The following is a 16,131-nucleotide window of genomic DNA, read 5'->3' as shown; positions in this document are numbered from 1 at the left end:
ATATATATGTCCTTAAACCAAATTTCACTCATTCATTCGTTCGTTTGTTCCTTTGTTCGTTCATTCATTTATTTATTTATTCATTACTATTCGTACATTTATTTAATCATTGAGATATTATCTTAATTAATTAAACCAGTCATTCATTCATTCATTAGTATTTGGCATTTATTAATTTATTATATATGCTTTTGTTAATATAATTGAATCATTCTCATGTAATCATATAATCAATCAATCACTTATTCAATCAACCATTTAATCATTGAAGTATTTATTTGTGCATTTATTAAATTATTTAGTGATTCATTTTCTTGGTGAATAATTAGAACGCATTCATTTATTTATTTATACATTCCTCCATTCATTCATTTATTCATGCATGCATGTATCCATTCATTGATTTATTCAATCAACCAATCAATCAATTAAACATGACAATCGATCAATCAATCAATCATGTCAATCAATTTATCAATCTAATCAGTTAATCTGTCATAAATCATTCATTTAGTACAATTTGAGTATACTAAATTGCAGCGTGCGCACTTCTGTGCGATTGCAGCAGCCGCGAAGACCTGCTTTCGTGGTGTGACTGTGCATAATGAATTTTCATGCGGATAGTCTCTTGTCTCTTTTCTTTCTCTACTCTTGATTGGGATGTATCGCTCACTGACCGTTAAGTCTGTTTTCCACTTGCGAATTTATTCGCGCGAGTTGAAATCATCGGTTCATGCGCATGCGCATTCATATTTATATCGGAGTTTTCGCTTCAGCGCAATTGGTAGTTTTAGAACTGTTTCTACATTTTGCGAAGCTAATAAAGTGCACAACCAATCAGAGCTCAGGAACCGAACCGATTCAATTCGCGCGAATAAATTCGCCTAGTTTATTCGCGAGAATCGAAAATGTTTACCCATACGCATGCGCAATTAAGATTCTCGAGATGAAAATTAATCTGCGCATGTGTATAGGCGAAAATGTTTGATTCGCGCTAATGAATTCGTCTAGTGGCAAAAGGCCTTTAAGGCTATGTTCTCACACGGCATCTAACGTTTAGCAGGATCCGGATCCTAATAGCCGTTAGCTGCCGTGCGTCCATACGAGAAGATCGATCCGGATACCAAGAATATGATGATGGAATCACTGGCCAATAACAAACTGGAAATTGTAAACGCGTACGTGTGATCGGTTGATGATAGAAACGCGCACAACTTGCTAACCGATGGCGCTTGCTAACCGTTAGCGATATCCGGATACCGCTAACGGTTAAGCCTATTTTCCACTTGGCGAGTTTATTCGCGCGAATGGAAATCGGCGGATCATGCACATGCTCATTCACATTTCTATCGGAGTTTTTTGCTAGTGAAAAAATGCTTAACCAATCAGAGCTCAGGAAGCGAACCGACGCTTTGATTTGCGTGAATAAATTCGTCTAGTGGAAAAACAGCTTTAGAGCTAACCGATCAGGCGTTCTCACACACGTGCTAACGGTTGGCGCTAACGTTAGCTCCCGATTCGGATACTAGGTCTGTCGTGAGATCCAGGCTTAAGCCGGTTTTGCACTAGGCGAATTTATTTATTCGCGCGAATCAGAGCGTCGGTTCGCCTCCTCAGTTCTAAATTGGTTGCGCATTTTTTTTCGCTTCGCAAGCACTCCGATAGAAATGTGAATGCGCATGAGCATGAATTGACGCTTTCGAATAAATTCGCCTAGTGAAAAACCAGTTTAGGCCGGTCGTACGGCATTGGGTTGGCTATTCCACGTGTGACTGATAGAGCGCGCGCATATTCGTTGGTCGAATGTATTAAAATTGCACACCTGCCACCTGTGGACTGCCACTTAAAAATAATAATGCAAAAAATAAATAGTTTCATTTACTTAAAGGATTTAAGACGCCAGTGACGTCATTAAAGTCAATTATCAACATTCGTCAACCAATGACTATTTTTTCTTGCGTCGACCGAATTAATATGAATTCTCCAAAATTTAAAGGCATGTTTTTTTTAAATCCTGAAACTGTTCCCAACTTAAATTCCAGAAATAATTCATTATTCGATAAATAAATTTACGAAGACACAAGTAAGGTAAGTTGAAGATCCTGTAATTCGTTCATAGGCGCAGAATTCCATTTAGTGACCCAGAAAATTAGCAACAAAACAACTTACGTAAAATGTATAATTCAGTCTTCAAAATCATTTAGGATCGGTTCCCTTGATATTGGTGGTAAATGCAAGGATTATATTACTTGTATTGATATTAGGTTATCTGCTACAGCACCAATTTTAGTTTATGGGTTTCCATTTACAAGCCGTTGGACCTAGGCCACGGCAGAGTGATAGGGACTACAACGAGCCCATGGGGGCCAGGGAACCACTCACATCAAGACCCCAGGGCCCGATCAGGTGTAAAGATGCTATACGTTTGGAAGAAAATATCCAGTAGTTCCATTGTACTGAAATAGTAATGTTACTGTATATATTGTTTTAATTTATTTATCTTAAGCTAAGACACCCCACTGCACTGTCTCAATCTCATATGTATTTCATTGCTCAGGAGAATATAACATTTGTTTTGATCTGTTGTTAAAACACTGGCCAAAAGGCAGAACAGAAACATTCAAAGATACAATATGATACAAAAATATAATAATTCTGACCTATGCCCATACATTAACTAATCCAAAATCAGTTTTACTCTAAATTACTCTAAAAATTAAGCAGGGTTATAGAGAGACAATTATTTTGATAGCTTGAAGATGCTTTCTATAGCTATTCAGTGCTGGTTGCTAGAGGACGCTCGTGCTGAGTAAACAAAAATTATTCATTATTACCTGAAAACTGAAAATTCAATTTCAGATCTTAATCCTTCAATTTGTTACTACTTATTTACTACGTATTTTTATTGTCAAATTTATATGTCAGAAAATGCATTGGTAGTTAATGTTGTGTACCCTACGATAGGAAGTATGACTATATTGAATTTGATGATAATGTGTAAAATTATACTTGCTTCAAAGAATCCAGTATAGGTTAAATTCAGAACACTGTTATTAGATGATATTTTAGTCTGCGAAATGTCGCCTGCATGGAAATTGCATAAAATAATGGCTAACGATTACCTTGGCACATTTCAAATTAATATGGAAATTTTCGTAACACGCAAGGATAACAAAATCTTAACGTTGCTATATTGATTTATTCTGTTTTAGTCACGAATGATCGACAAGTCCCATTAAAGTGAAATACCCACTTGGGTACAAAGCTAACTATAGATTGAGGTGGCGTCTAATTCCAGGTTTTCTGAATTAAAATCTCTAAAACACCTGGATTAAGGTACGAAAGGGAAAACAATATGTATATTATATGAACGGATTAATGAATGGATAAGCCAATGAGTGGGTAGGTAAGATAGATGTATACATAGATAGATTAATGGATAGATACATGAATGTATGAATGAATGGATGGACACATGAATGTATGAATGAAGGACGGATACAAGCGAATTAATGGGTGGATGAGTAGTTAAATGAGTGGTTGAGTTTGGTGGTGGGAGGAAAATTCGAGTCTATGGTTTAATATGAATGACAGTGGCGTAACGAATAGGTCTGAGGCCCTGACTAAGGCTTCCTCATGGGAAGGCTATAGCCCAATAGGGTGGTACTAGACAAAACTCCGTCCGCTTGAGTGTTTTTGACGCTGCAATATCGAATTTGTATGTTTCTTTTTACACGTTCTGCTCCTAAAAAAGCCCCACTTCGCCGAAGAGTCGAGAAAAAAAATGATGTATATTCCGGCACCCGGGGTGGCTGATCCAGGAATTCGAAATAGAGGGGGAGGGGGGGAGGAGCAGTGAGGGACTTTCACAGAGAGACGGTCTGGACCACCTCAGCCCAAGCATGTTTGTATTAGCCACTGGGGCCCTAAGATCTTGGTTCCCTGGCTTTAGCCAGTATGAGGCGAGTGAGGTGTTACACCAATCGAATTGATATGGATGGTTGGGTAGATGAATACATATAAATGGATAGATGACGGATGGATGAGTAGCTAAGTAAGTGTATCGATCGATCGATTGATCGACTAACTGATTAATTAATTGATTAGTTGTTTGGTTGACTGAATGAGTGAGTGGCTGAATTACTTATCGATCAACCGACCGACTGACTGACTGGCAGACTGACTGACTGAAGAAACCCGTTATGAGCCATAAATTGTGTCAAGTTTGATCAATTTTGTCGCACATCTTTGTACAAGATATATAAGTATACATGTTCCTCAACCTATCTTTTCATATAAGGTTATTCAGAATGTGTCGTGACATTTTTCGGTAGCAATACTCTAATGCTTAACAGATAGTGATAATATACTCATATCATATCATTAATGTGTAGACGGGGCATCAACTCTAAGACCCCTGATGACCTTCAGCGATTATTATTATTATTTCGTTATGTTGATTGTCACAATATAGTCTGATGAAATGAGCCACATTTGCGCGATACGTATTGTGTGCTGATAGAATTATTTTTGTAATTAGAAAAACCACTTAATGCAATTGAATTTTATGGTGTGTTTGAACACGCTACATGCTAATTAAACTTACGAATTCATTGTAAAAGCGACGACAAAAATTATTGTGGTGCGGAGTAGGCGAATTATTATGAATAATTTAGTACTATTCTTCTATATCATCATTAATATCATTATCGTCATCATCATTATCATTTCGGTAGATCATTAACATCATCATTGTCGTTGGTATTATTATTATCAATAGGCCTATTAGCATTAATGTATTATGCCTATTTTATTGCATTCATCAAGTTACTTGGAGTTTGCATATCAAAGAAAAGACCTGAGTTTGAATCTCGGTTTGAGGGAAAACACAGGGAAACATGTAGGCAACCTTAAATAATAGGTAATTAGATGGACCTTGTAACAGTACAAGTCTGTTTTTGAAGTAATTAAAGAATATTCCAGATGATGACATAATTAATGTCGAAACATTGAATCCCGACACGATGACGTGCATTTCGATACTTGGATCGGAGTATGTATTATACTATCTTATCTGAGATTAATCAGTGGACCTTTTGATTTAAAGAATTGTATGGCAAATAGACAGTAAAGCCACCAATAAACTAAATCAATATAATGAGATAGTACGTAATCTAATTCGCAACATGGTCAAGCTTACATCCTCTCCATGTTATATCATCATACTGTCCTAAATCTTTTGATATATAAACCTATGTATAATAACGAAATTGTACCCATCTTGAAGGTATATATAGCCTATTTTGACAAATGGTATAACTTATATATGTATATATGAACCTGTTAGTGGCGGTTTTCATCATATATATATATATATATATATATATATATATATATATATATATATATAATCTTAGATATATTTGTGCCACCAACGTTCTTACCAAATTTAATGACATTGTGATACTGATACACGTCAATTTGCCAATCTTGAGAACAAATCAACTTCTGACCAATCATCTTCCAAATTCAGTTGACGTCAGCATTCTTATTTTAGTCATCGCGCTCTCGATGATCTCGTCGTTGATATTGCGAATTTCTCCATGATACTGAATACAGTAATCGATTTCTGTTTGTATTACAAGAGCATAGATGTATTTGATATAGATTGTTCCATAAATAAACAATTGTGTACAAATGTACACTGTGCATGAAAAACCCTCAAGGTAGACCTCGTTTATAGGCGACTAAAATCACAGATCGTAAACTGACCAAGTATTAACTGTGTTTTTGTATCAATCAATGATATTCTAAACAAATATTACAATTAAAAGGATCAACTATCCATAATGTATTTTTTACATAAGAGCATAGTCACATTATATCTGTCAATGTCCTTTCTACATATTATGTGTAGAGTTCAAACTTAGCACGTACTCACAGATTAGCGAGCACATGCTAAACGAATCAAAACTGTACACAGCCTGGGGAGCGAATGTTATTTTAGGTAATTGTAATGTACAGCATGTTCTGCCAATGTATTTGATACTGAATCTTTTGTTTGTGTTTAATTTCTTCCTTAATTGTATTTTCTTATTTCTATGGATGACAGTCTGAAATAAAAGTTGAAATGAACGAAATGAAATTATCATGCTCGGCGTAATTTATTCAGTCAGGAAAGTAGACTCATACAATAATGATGATAGTTACAAAGGTTAGGCAGGTATTATAGCATTCCCTTATGTTCTTTTTAAGAACTATCGAAACCTTAACCAAACAGCTTATGTCCCTACAGGTATATTCGTAAAGGCATATGCATTGATTATGCAAAAGACGTATGCCAAAGAGATTGAATGATTGAGCTTGTACTTCTATGACACACAATCAATACTGTACTTTTCCTGCTACACCTTAATAATTCTACGCTATAACTATGCACCTTCTTAGAAATTTCATGACTGTGCTTAAAAGTGGCGTTCACATGAAATGTAGAGCAAGTTGATTGGTGAGTTAACTGCTGTAAGTTTGAATGTGAAACATTCTATTTAACTGTATCGCGATAAATCCGCCAACTCGCTGTTGGATAGCAAACGGCGTCCACAGACTTGATGACCGATATATTGGTTGATCATACATGGTGTCATTGACCATAATCGTGTGTATCTTTGAATTTATCTTTGGTCAGTCTAAATAATTATTAATAATTATGTGTTTTTAAAAGAATACAGATAATTGGATCGTTTCACTGTTGAACCATGTTTCGTTTTAGCATCGGTGTGGTTTCAGTGTGGTAGTCAGTTTGATTGATTCCGCATAGTGGTTTAACTTGGTTTTGGGTGTTTCCCGGGGTTGGGTCCTATTTCTATGTGTCTATTGCTGATTTTTTTTTTTGTTGACTAATGATTATCTCAGTACGGTTATAATTCATAATTTTATTTCCTCACACGAGATGGTAGTTAACAAAGGGAGATATTGCCTGTACAAGTGTCAACTACCAAAGTTATGTACATTATTTGGAGGTTGCTGATTGGTTGAATGTTTTGTGTTTTGATGGTGGGACATGACCATATCCCATCATCATATAGGCCTACCCGATGATGTGCTATGCTCAAAAAACATGTTGTGTTTATAAATCTCACTAAGGCAGATTACAACCTATTTGACTGTGTTTTTTTCTTGTCACACTTCCTACGCAGCTACTTGATTCATATTAGATAGCCTATGCAGATAGGCCTATATGTATATAACACCATCGGAATAGCATTGCAGTACCCACTACTTAGGTGAACCATAGAGAAAATAGAACAGAACTGTTCTATTTTCTCTATGGGTGAACGAATTCATCACTAGCCACCAAGTGCAATCTCGGTGGTCGAGTGGTTAAGACACCAGTTAGCTAGTTATCTGGAGGTCGTGGGTTCGATTACCACTCGAATCACTTGCGAGATTTCTCTTGCAAGCATTTTGGGAACGTACTATAAACAGATTGTATTTTATGACTATAGGTTTGTTGGAAAAGAGATCATGTAATATCAGAGAATCAGTCATAACCTTTACCACTGGGAATATAAACATTATACTAACAACGCTTTGCCTGTCATTACATTTTATTAAAAAAGATTAATGAGTCATATAACAATATACCTATTACTTTAATTGATGTGATTATCTCACTCATTGTCAAGCGTAGGTAATTCCAATGATCAACAAACACGTTTATGTACAGGTATTGCATTCGAATACCAACGCGTGGCGCCCTGAATGCTTGCCATTCTCAAGATCAGTAAAACATATTTTCATGTTTTAATTCTTTGTTATTTATAATATCAATCATATCGAGCTAGTGCGTACAATGGCGATCTATATGGCAGGCATCTACAGGCTATTAATGTTCTGTTTAATGGTGTACTATGTACGTGCATATATTGAAGCATGTTTGTCGAATTTTGTCCGATGATTGGAAGAAAGCGTGCTCATTCCATATTTTATGATATGACAATAGTTTGATAAATAATGCAAGGCATAAATAATTCAATGTTAAAATTTGTCAGTCAGCAATTAGTGGCGAAATGTCAAATATCAGGTTACGGAATAATTCTGATTCACTTACCATATCAGACAAAAGATACTCTCTCCTTTCTAATCAATAGTTTCATTTAACGAATATTATTATTTTGAAATAAAATATCCGAACAAAATATGCATATACAAAGGTTATTGTCTCCCCTCCTCCCGTTCCTACATCTATTTTATTCGGGATGTATGTTTTTATATTACTAATCCCGTGTGTGATCAACGGGGCGTATCTGTTTGCATTTTATTAGTGATATAAGGTTACGACGGGGTTAGTGAAGGTGGTGAAGCATCGAATTAGCTCTATTTCAGTCCCATCGGCGTTTTGCATGGGACATGTTATTATAATATTCAATAATTTCTAACATAAGCCTATTTCTATCTTGTATCAAGCATTATCTGATATATGTGTTACTGTATTGATAATGATAGTAATATTAATAATAATAATAATATTATTATTATTATTTATTTATTTATTATTATTATTGTTATTATTGTTATTATTATTATTATTATTATCATCATCATACTTATCTGCATCATATTATTATTACTTGTTATTATTGTTATTATTATTATTATTATTATTATTATTATATTATTATTATTATTACTATTATTATTGTGTGCGTTATCGTTGTCGTTTCATTATCATCATCTCTATTCTAATCACCATCCGCATCCTCATCATCAACGTCATCCTCAACCTCCTCATCGCAGTTGCTACCTTCATGCTCATCTTATTATTATCAACATCACCATCATCATCAATATTATTTTTAGTCAGTAAAATATGTTTTTCTTTTTGAAAATAAACACTAGAACAGTGCCAATCTAGTGATGTAATGTATGAGATTTATAGGGCCTATGCAAATATAAGCTTATGATTGGTTCGGTACAGTAATCATGACAACGTGCTTGTCGCCAACTATCTCGCTATGTAACATGATTAATGAGGTATAGGCTACACTTTATCAATCGAGGCATCTAATATTATAGGTCTTATAAAACGCGCAGGTACCGGTACGTAGACTATAAAAAATGCACACGATTTACGTAAAACATTTGGACACGTACCTTCAACGCGCGCATACATACAGGTTTTGAACTTACGGCAGGCAAACTACCACCAAATACTGTAATAATATCACGATGGCACTTTGCCGCCCAAAAAGCAATTAATATAGGTTTCTTATTACATGATTATCGACGCGATATTTTGTACTCGTCTATTAAACACGGGAACATGAAACTGGGCTATAGCACGCCTCATTACCCGCACTTACTCAACCATTTGTGCGTCGAGTCGTTCTACCTGATGGATACATGTCTTCAAATTGTCAAAAGAATATAGTTGACATATTGCTACAAGAATTGATGATCTGGTTGTAATGTAGATGTAATTCTTATTTTTCGTTGTGTAGCAACTCATTGTTGAACTGACGCAGCATTATATGGGCATTCTGGTCAACTACTCGAGTTGCAGACGACATGCATATTAACGGTTTCATCTGTTTTGCACTCGTGTTCTATCCAAGGTAAGTTCAACTTTCAGATGTAGGCCTATATGCCAATGTATATAAAATATAGAATATGCTCAGTTTTGATGATCTAAGCAATCATTGATCTGAAATCGTAATATATACATTTTACCAACGTCTTCACAATTAGACCATCAACGTTATTTACCTTAGATGTATCTATTCCTAAACTTTCTGTTACTGATTCTACATAAATTTAAAATACCAGTTCCACATCAATGTGACATCATAATTAACTCCGAGCCCTCATTCATCCATCCGCCGATAGACATAAACTAAAACATCCTAAGCTTTTCTATCCGCCATGGGCTGTAATCCATCGCCTAACCTTGCGTGAATCGTAGGCCTATCATCACCCGACCCTGATCGTTAGAATGTAGGCTTTTATTGCCCGCATACTATAACATGTACAGTACGTGTGAATGCTTAAAGTATTATTCTTCAACATTTCAGATTAAAAGTGCATTGATAGAATTGTTTTATCATACTGTATGTACGATTCGTGAATGAGTCTTATTAATTATAACCGTATCCATGATAACCGTTATTTGCACATACAATTATCATGACAATTACCAAAGCATATTAATATCCTAATTCCATATCCTTCGAACTCATTGATTGCTTACTATACTATGAATATTTGTCGTAAGAATATGACAAGACGAGAGATATCATGGTCGGCTTCCGCGTACTGGCAACACAGGTGGTGTACTTAGTTTGCCATAACGTTAGAGTGGTTGGTGCTCCGAAAGGTGCCTGGTTTAATTTCCGCTCTAATCAGCATTTTATTGTAATTTGCCGGGCAGTATGTTTATTTTTATATATCAATATATATAGGCCTATATATATACATATATTTATACATGTATATATATATATATAGGCCTATGTGTGTGTGTGTGGGTGGGTGTGTGTGTATGTGGGTGTGTGTGGGGGTGCGTGTGTGTGTGTGTGTGTGTGTGGATCCACGTATATTTAATCGTATAAGTAAACAAATAGATACGGTAGGTCTTAATATGCAAAAACATTTGGATATGGTTTTTAAATGCCTGCAATTGTATTGACTAATAGGCATATTAGTAGATAATGCACGAATAATTATTACTAATCAAAATGTAGCAAAAAAAGAACCTGACGAAGATTTAAGACCCCACCAAATTCAACCTAAACCCGATTAGACACAATCCTGGCTTGTAGGGACGGGGATATGAGTGCGTATTTTGATCTCTATAAAACTTAGTGAAACGAACTACACTTAAGCATGGCACTCACAGCGGACGACGGTCGTCAGCCGACGCGATTCTATGAAGAACGCAACGCCACGACGCACGCGCAACTGATCGTTTTTAATGACGATCCGTTCAGACTGCTACCGACAATCAGCAGACGGCGTCGCGTCGTCTATCGCTCACAGGGAGGGGAGTTGGATTCGTCGTGCGACGGTCGTACGAAGCAGTGAGTGCCCGGTTTTACACTTGCACAGCACGTATCCGATCAATTGCAAACAAGCTAAACCAATGGATCGATCGATCGATCGATCGATTGATTGATTGATTGATTGACATTAACAGTGGCGGATCCAGGAATTCGAAATAGAGGGCCCAGAGAGAAGCTATCACAGACGGATGGTCTAGACTACTACCTCAGCCCCACAATATATGATTGTGGCACCTCTAGATGGCCTTAAATGATATCTCAGACTTAAATTTAAATATATTTTCTTCTTTTTTCTCCATTTTGTTATAAGATTGAAAAATCCAGGGGGCGGTTGGGCCCCTTGAATCCGCCACTGATTAATAAGTTCGGTTGAATTGTAGACCTATCAAAGGCAGCACATAAATCAATGAATAAAATTCAACGAGCATATACTGTGTTCGTCAACTCTAAAGTACGAGTTAGAGTAACGATAGCGTTGATCGTCAAACGCATTTATTCTTTGTAGACAACCAGCTGTTGGTTCAGTGAGTTTTTAGTTTCTTTAATTAACCTTTCTTTAACAACATACATAAACTTTAAACCATTGTGTTAATTTTGAAACATATACCGGCATATATAATACCACCACATTATTCTGGATACAAAATACAAATAAAAAATATAAATTGGAAGATATTAAAACATGTGTTTCCATAGATCCCAAAACGACATTTTATAGATGGTAACTACTGTTTGAATAATGTTGTATTTATAAAACACACACTTTCACCTATTCTTTCCCAAGCCGACCCATTCATTGTATGATGTTTTTGGTTTGATGTTATTAACATAACTTTAAACCACAGATATACCAATATGGCCTATATAAACTAGCATGTGCAGAAATATATGGAACATATATGTTTACTGTGCAACGAGTGTTATATGCTAATGCTATGAACACTATGTGATACTTGTTTGTTTATTTCACAGTTTTGCGTTACGAAGAAACAACAGAGAAACCGTAAGAGATGTGGAAAATACAAGTGTGGAACGCAACTTGAAGCAAGAAAACGAGACTATAGAGACATTCCAGCGTCTGATTAATGGTTATGATAAGCAAATTAGGCCATACTTTGGAAGTAAGTGTGTTATGTTGAGCATTTCATTCCACCATTGCGCACGCCGTTGTTTACAAAATATTATATCGGAATTTATCAATTTAGACTTAATGGAATAGTGTTTGACTGCACAGTAAATATGGATCAAATTGAATTACGATGGAAAAATCTAAAAGTGTTTGATTTATTTGATTGATGAGAGGCTGAATTTCCCACAATAAATTAATGAAATAAGTCAGTAGTCTGATATTACAAAGTATTTAACAATAATTGTATTAATAATAATAATAATAATAATAATAATAATAATGATAATGATAATGATAATGATAATGATAATAATAATAATAATGATAATGATAATGATAATATATATATAAACAACTTAACTAGTAAGGAAAAACAGGCAAGTGCATAAACTTTCAGGGGTCATCCATCCATCGCCAGTCGCGTTCCAGAACCTCTACCTAGGTGGCTCAAAAAAACGGAACAGGATTATTATATTTTTATTCAGTGATTCATCAGTGATTGATATTTGGTGGAATTGTTCTTCAGTCCTTCCTCCTTTATTATAAAATTACAAAAATTTATTGGTCGTGATGCCAATTTTTGGAAGTTTTGCTCGCTAGCGCTAAATTTGAAATACAGTACCCACATATGAATGGTTTGTCAGAACTGGTCATTTAAGCAATTATGCCATATTGGACCCGTGTTTTTAAAACATGTCAGTACTATTGGAATTAGATCTTGGATTCAGTGAGTGATTGCGACATATTAGTATACTCATATCAATTAACACTGTTAGACCTATGTGTGCTTTAGAAGTAATTTCATACTTGTCACCTGAACCAATCGATTCAGTACTTAATGAAAATTTGATAGTAGTCAGTCAGGAACACTCTTGTTATTAGAGTGACATTACAGAGTCTACGTCATCATAAGAATCGTGAGCATGCATTCATCCTTATTTTGCAAAAAAAAACAAACAAAAAAAAACAAAAAAACTGCTGTATGCCTATATATAGTCTTGATGTGCCTATATATGGTCATGATGTGATGTCATCATGACCATATTTAGGCATGTCACATGTTTTGTTTTTAGTCTTGTCAGAGATTTAAATCAGGCTCCGGAGGAAAAAATTCTTTTGATATGTTGTAGAACTGAATTTTCTAAGACACAACAAGCATATTTGACGAATAGCTTGGGAACGGTTAATGAAATACAGATATTTGAATACAGTATTTATAAACTGGAGAAAAAAGGGGGCGTAACCACCCCTTTTTTCACATTATTAAAGGTGAATATGCATGAATACATCAAAGTAATGTATTTTGTGTTACTCTTGTATAGTACTCTTCCCAAAATCGTCAAAATACAATTATCAATTTACATGACTACAGTCCTATTTCATAATCCGCATACTTTATCAGTTTTGCTTTTGATCAGATAGTGAAAGTTTAATGTGAAGATATATATTTAGCGAAATCCCATGGAATTCATACTAGTATCGGTAACATTATGTAGAAAAAATGATCCATTTAAATTCCGTTGGGATGAAAAAAACTGAGACACAATTGTTGGTAACCTCTATAAAACTAGGTTTTACACCCTATACTGTTTATGGAACTCATTCGTGTATTTTATTTGTATATTTAGCTGGTCAACCAACCAACGTGCTCGTAGATATATATGTGGCAAGCTTTGATAGTATACGAGAATCACACATGGTAAGCATTCGTGTTTTAATAAAATGTGTTTGTATGGCCTCATCTTAATTCATTCAATTAGTATCTCCCCTTCATATATTATTATACTCCATAATTTTTCTTTTCGTTATTATACTCAACTCTTTTATTTAATTATACCAATCGTCATTTATTCCATCAGTAAACCCATCCTCAATTACATTACTTTTCATCCATAGCATCATAACCTATGATATGTGTCTCCTGCTTATAATCGGTCGCCTTTACTAGGCCACAGGGACAAAGAATTCGAATTTGAGTAGAAGAAATTCTTCTTTTAAATACATGACATCACTTGTCTTGAAAAATTCTCGTGAAACCAGAAATCGGTCAAATACGGCACGCCCTTATTATGATAGGAACTCGTCTTTAGCGTTTTATACAAGTATCTTATCATATATCCTTTCTCTTTCATATAATTGGAAAATTTAATGAAGTATTTAGATAAGGCCATGAGCTTATGCTATTTAGTTGTTAGAGAGCATCTGAAGGGTAATTTGAAGTTCTTAGGTTAAAATTGTCGGTGGGAATATATTCATTAATCCAACCCTCAACGCCATCTGTACACAAACATCATGTTGATGACGGTATTCTTGATTGCTTTTCCAAAACTTTATGGTTGATTGGTACATACTGCACCGTGAACTGGAATTGGTACAGAAACGCACATGGGTTGGTATTGGAACAGGGCCACCAAGAGGGGAAACTGTAGTAAGGTGTCACACCCAAGGTGGATTAGGAAACGTTGTCTAGGGTGTTGTGACTATGTGTTTAGGTGATCTACAAAACGACAAGTTAACAAAGAAAGTTCAAAAATAAATTATCAACATTCACAACACATTTATTTGAGTAATAATAATAATAATAATAATAATAATTATAATAATATGAATGATAATTACTAAATGCGCATCAAATAAAAGTATCCAATCAAATTGGTACCAATTGTTAATTAAGCCTATTTAAATTATATATAATAATACAGTATATAGTATATATAGTATTCAAACAAAAGTTCAAAGCATTGCCTTAGTTTCCGTAAACTTGCCCACTTCACCACCTCTGCTTGTTTTCCTTTGAATATTTACTTTTACACATAATACCGTCAACTTCTACAGCACCTTCAAACATAAATCACAAACTACTGCATATATCATGCCCTCATCTTGGGCTAGCATCCTTTACGGGCTAACATCTTAAGCACATAAGCTCCACATCTCGGGTGGCAAAGGATCCTTTTAAATTTTGTTCTTGTATTTATAGTGCACACATTTCAGTGGTGCTCTCCATTACCTACCACACTTTCTTAAACCTTAGGTGATTCAGCTTGGCCATGTCTACTGCACCAAACCCTTTCAGCTCACCTTCTATCACCTCTCCTGTGCAACTGTCCACAGGATAATTCCTATTCTACCAATTTGATCATAATTTAACATAATTATGAGCACTTATCACCAGTTGACACTTGCTCTAGCTCATCATTATTCATACAACTTTTCTGCTGACTCATATGTTAGCTACTCCATGCATAATCATTAGTTCTTTTGTAATTGTAATTAATAGTACTGTAAATTACCTTACTCTTTCACAAACAATATCCATATAACTTTTCACTGTGACATAAGGGTTGATGTGGGCCCCACTTACGAGCGCGAAGCGCGAAAAAGATTGGAAAAAATTTATTTTTTCAGTGGGGGTGGGGCTGTAAATCTGGATGGGCCCATAGGGGGTGCATGCCATTATTGTGGACCCATGAAGGTAATTATTATTTTTCAAAAAAATATTGAGGAAAAATGCTACTTGCAATTTCTATGATCCCTCTGGTAAGCTTGGGCCCAGGGGATCTTTCCTCCTGCCCACTCGGTGGCACTGGAATGGGGTATCACAAAGGTGTGTATTGCTAGAGGGTTGCATATTGTGCACCTCACTGCCTGCTTAAAGAACAGTCTGTTAAACCAGTTGTACATTTAATTTTAGGATTACTCACTGACTCTTCACCTGCGGCAAAGATGGACTGATCCAAGGCTTCGGCATGAAGGTACATTCCTGCCACCAACGTCTCATATCATCGACGATATATGGCTACCTGATCTCATTTTTACTAATGCTAAAGAATCAAAATTTCATGACATCACGTTCCTAAATAAAGTGGTGAATATTAGTGAAACGGGAGAGGTTCTGTATATTACAAGGCAAGTATGTTTTCTCTCGTTGGTCAACGTATGCAC

General features: G+C 35.4%; 1 protein-coding gene across 1 annotated transcript in view; it reads left to right on the top strand.

The window, feature by feature from the left end:
* Nucleotides 1-16,131, top strand: part of LOC117100754 (glycine receptor subunit alpha-4-like) — a 25,239-nt gene that overhangs the window by 2,997 nt on the left and 6,111 nt on the right. The window contains exons 2-5 of the mRNA XM_033240552.1: nucleotides 9,501-9,614; nucleotides 12,030-12,178; nucleotides 13,815-13,885; nucleotides 15,881-16,095. Coding sequence (XP_033096443.1) covers nucleotides 9,568-9,614; nucleotides 12,030-12,178; nucleotides 13,815-13,885; nucleotides 15,881-16,095 — 482 coding nt within the window. The 5' untranslated portion in view covers nucleotides 9,501-9,567. The remainder of the gene's footprint in view (nucleotides 1-9,500; nucleotides 9,615-12,029; nucleotides 12,179-13,814; nucleotides 13,886-15,880; nucleotides 16,096-16,131) is intronic.

The sequence above is a fragment of the Anneissia japonica genome, unplaced genomic scaffold (genome assembly GCF_011630105.1).
Source record: "Anneissia japonica isolate Jap-2015-1 unplaced genomic scaffold, ASM1163010v1 scaffold670_len1213532_cov191, whole genome shotgun sequence".
Classification (NCBI taxonomy): domain Eukaryota; kingdom Metazoa; phylum Echinodermata; class Crinoidea; order Comatulida; family Comatulidae; genus Anneissia; species Anneissia japonica.
This window is presented reverse-complemented; position numbering and strand designations above follow the sequence as displayed.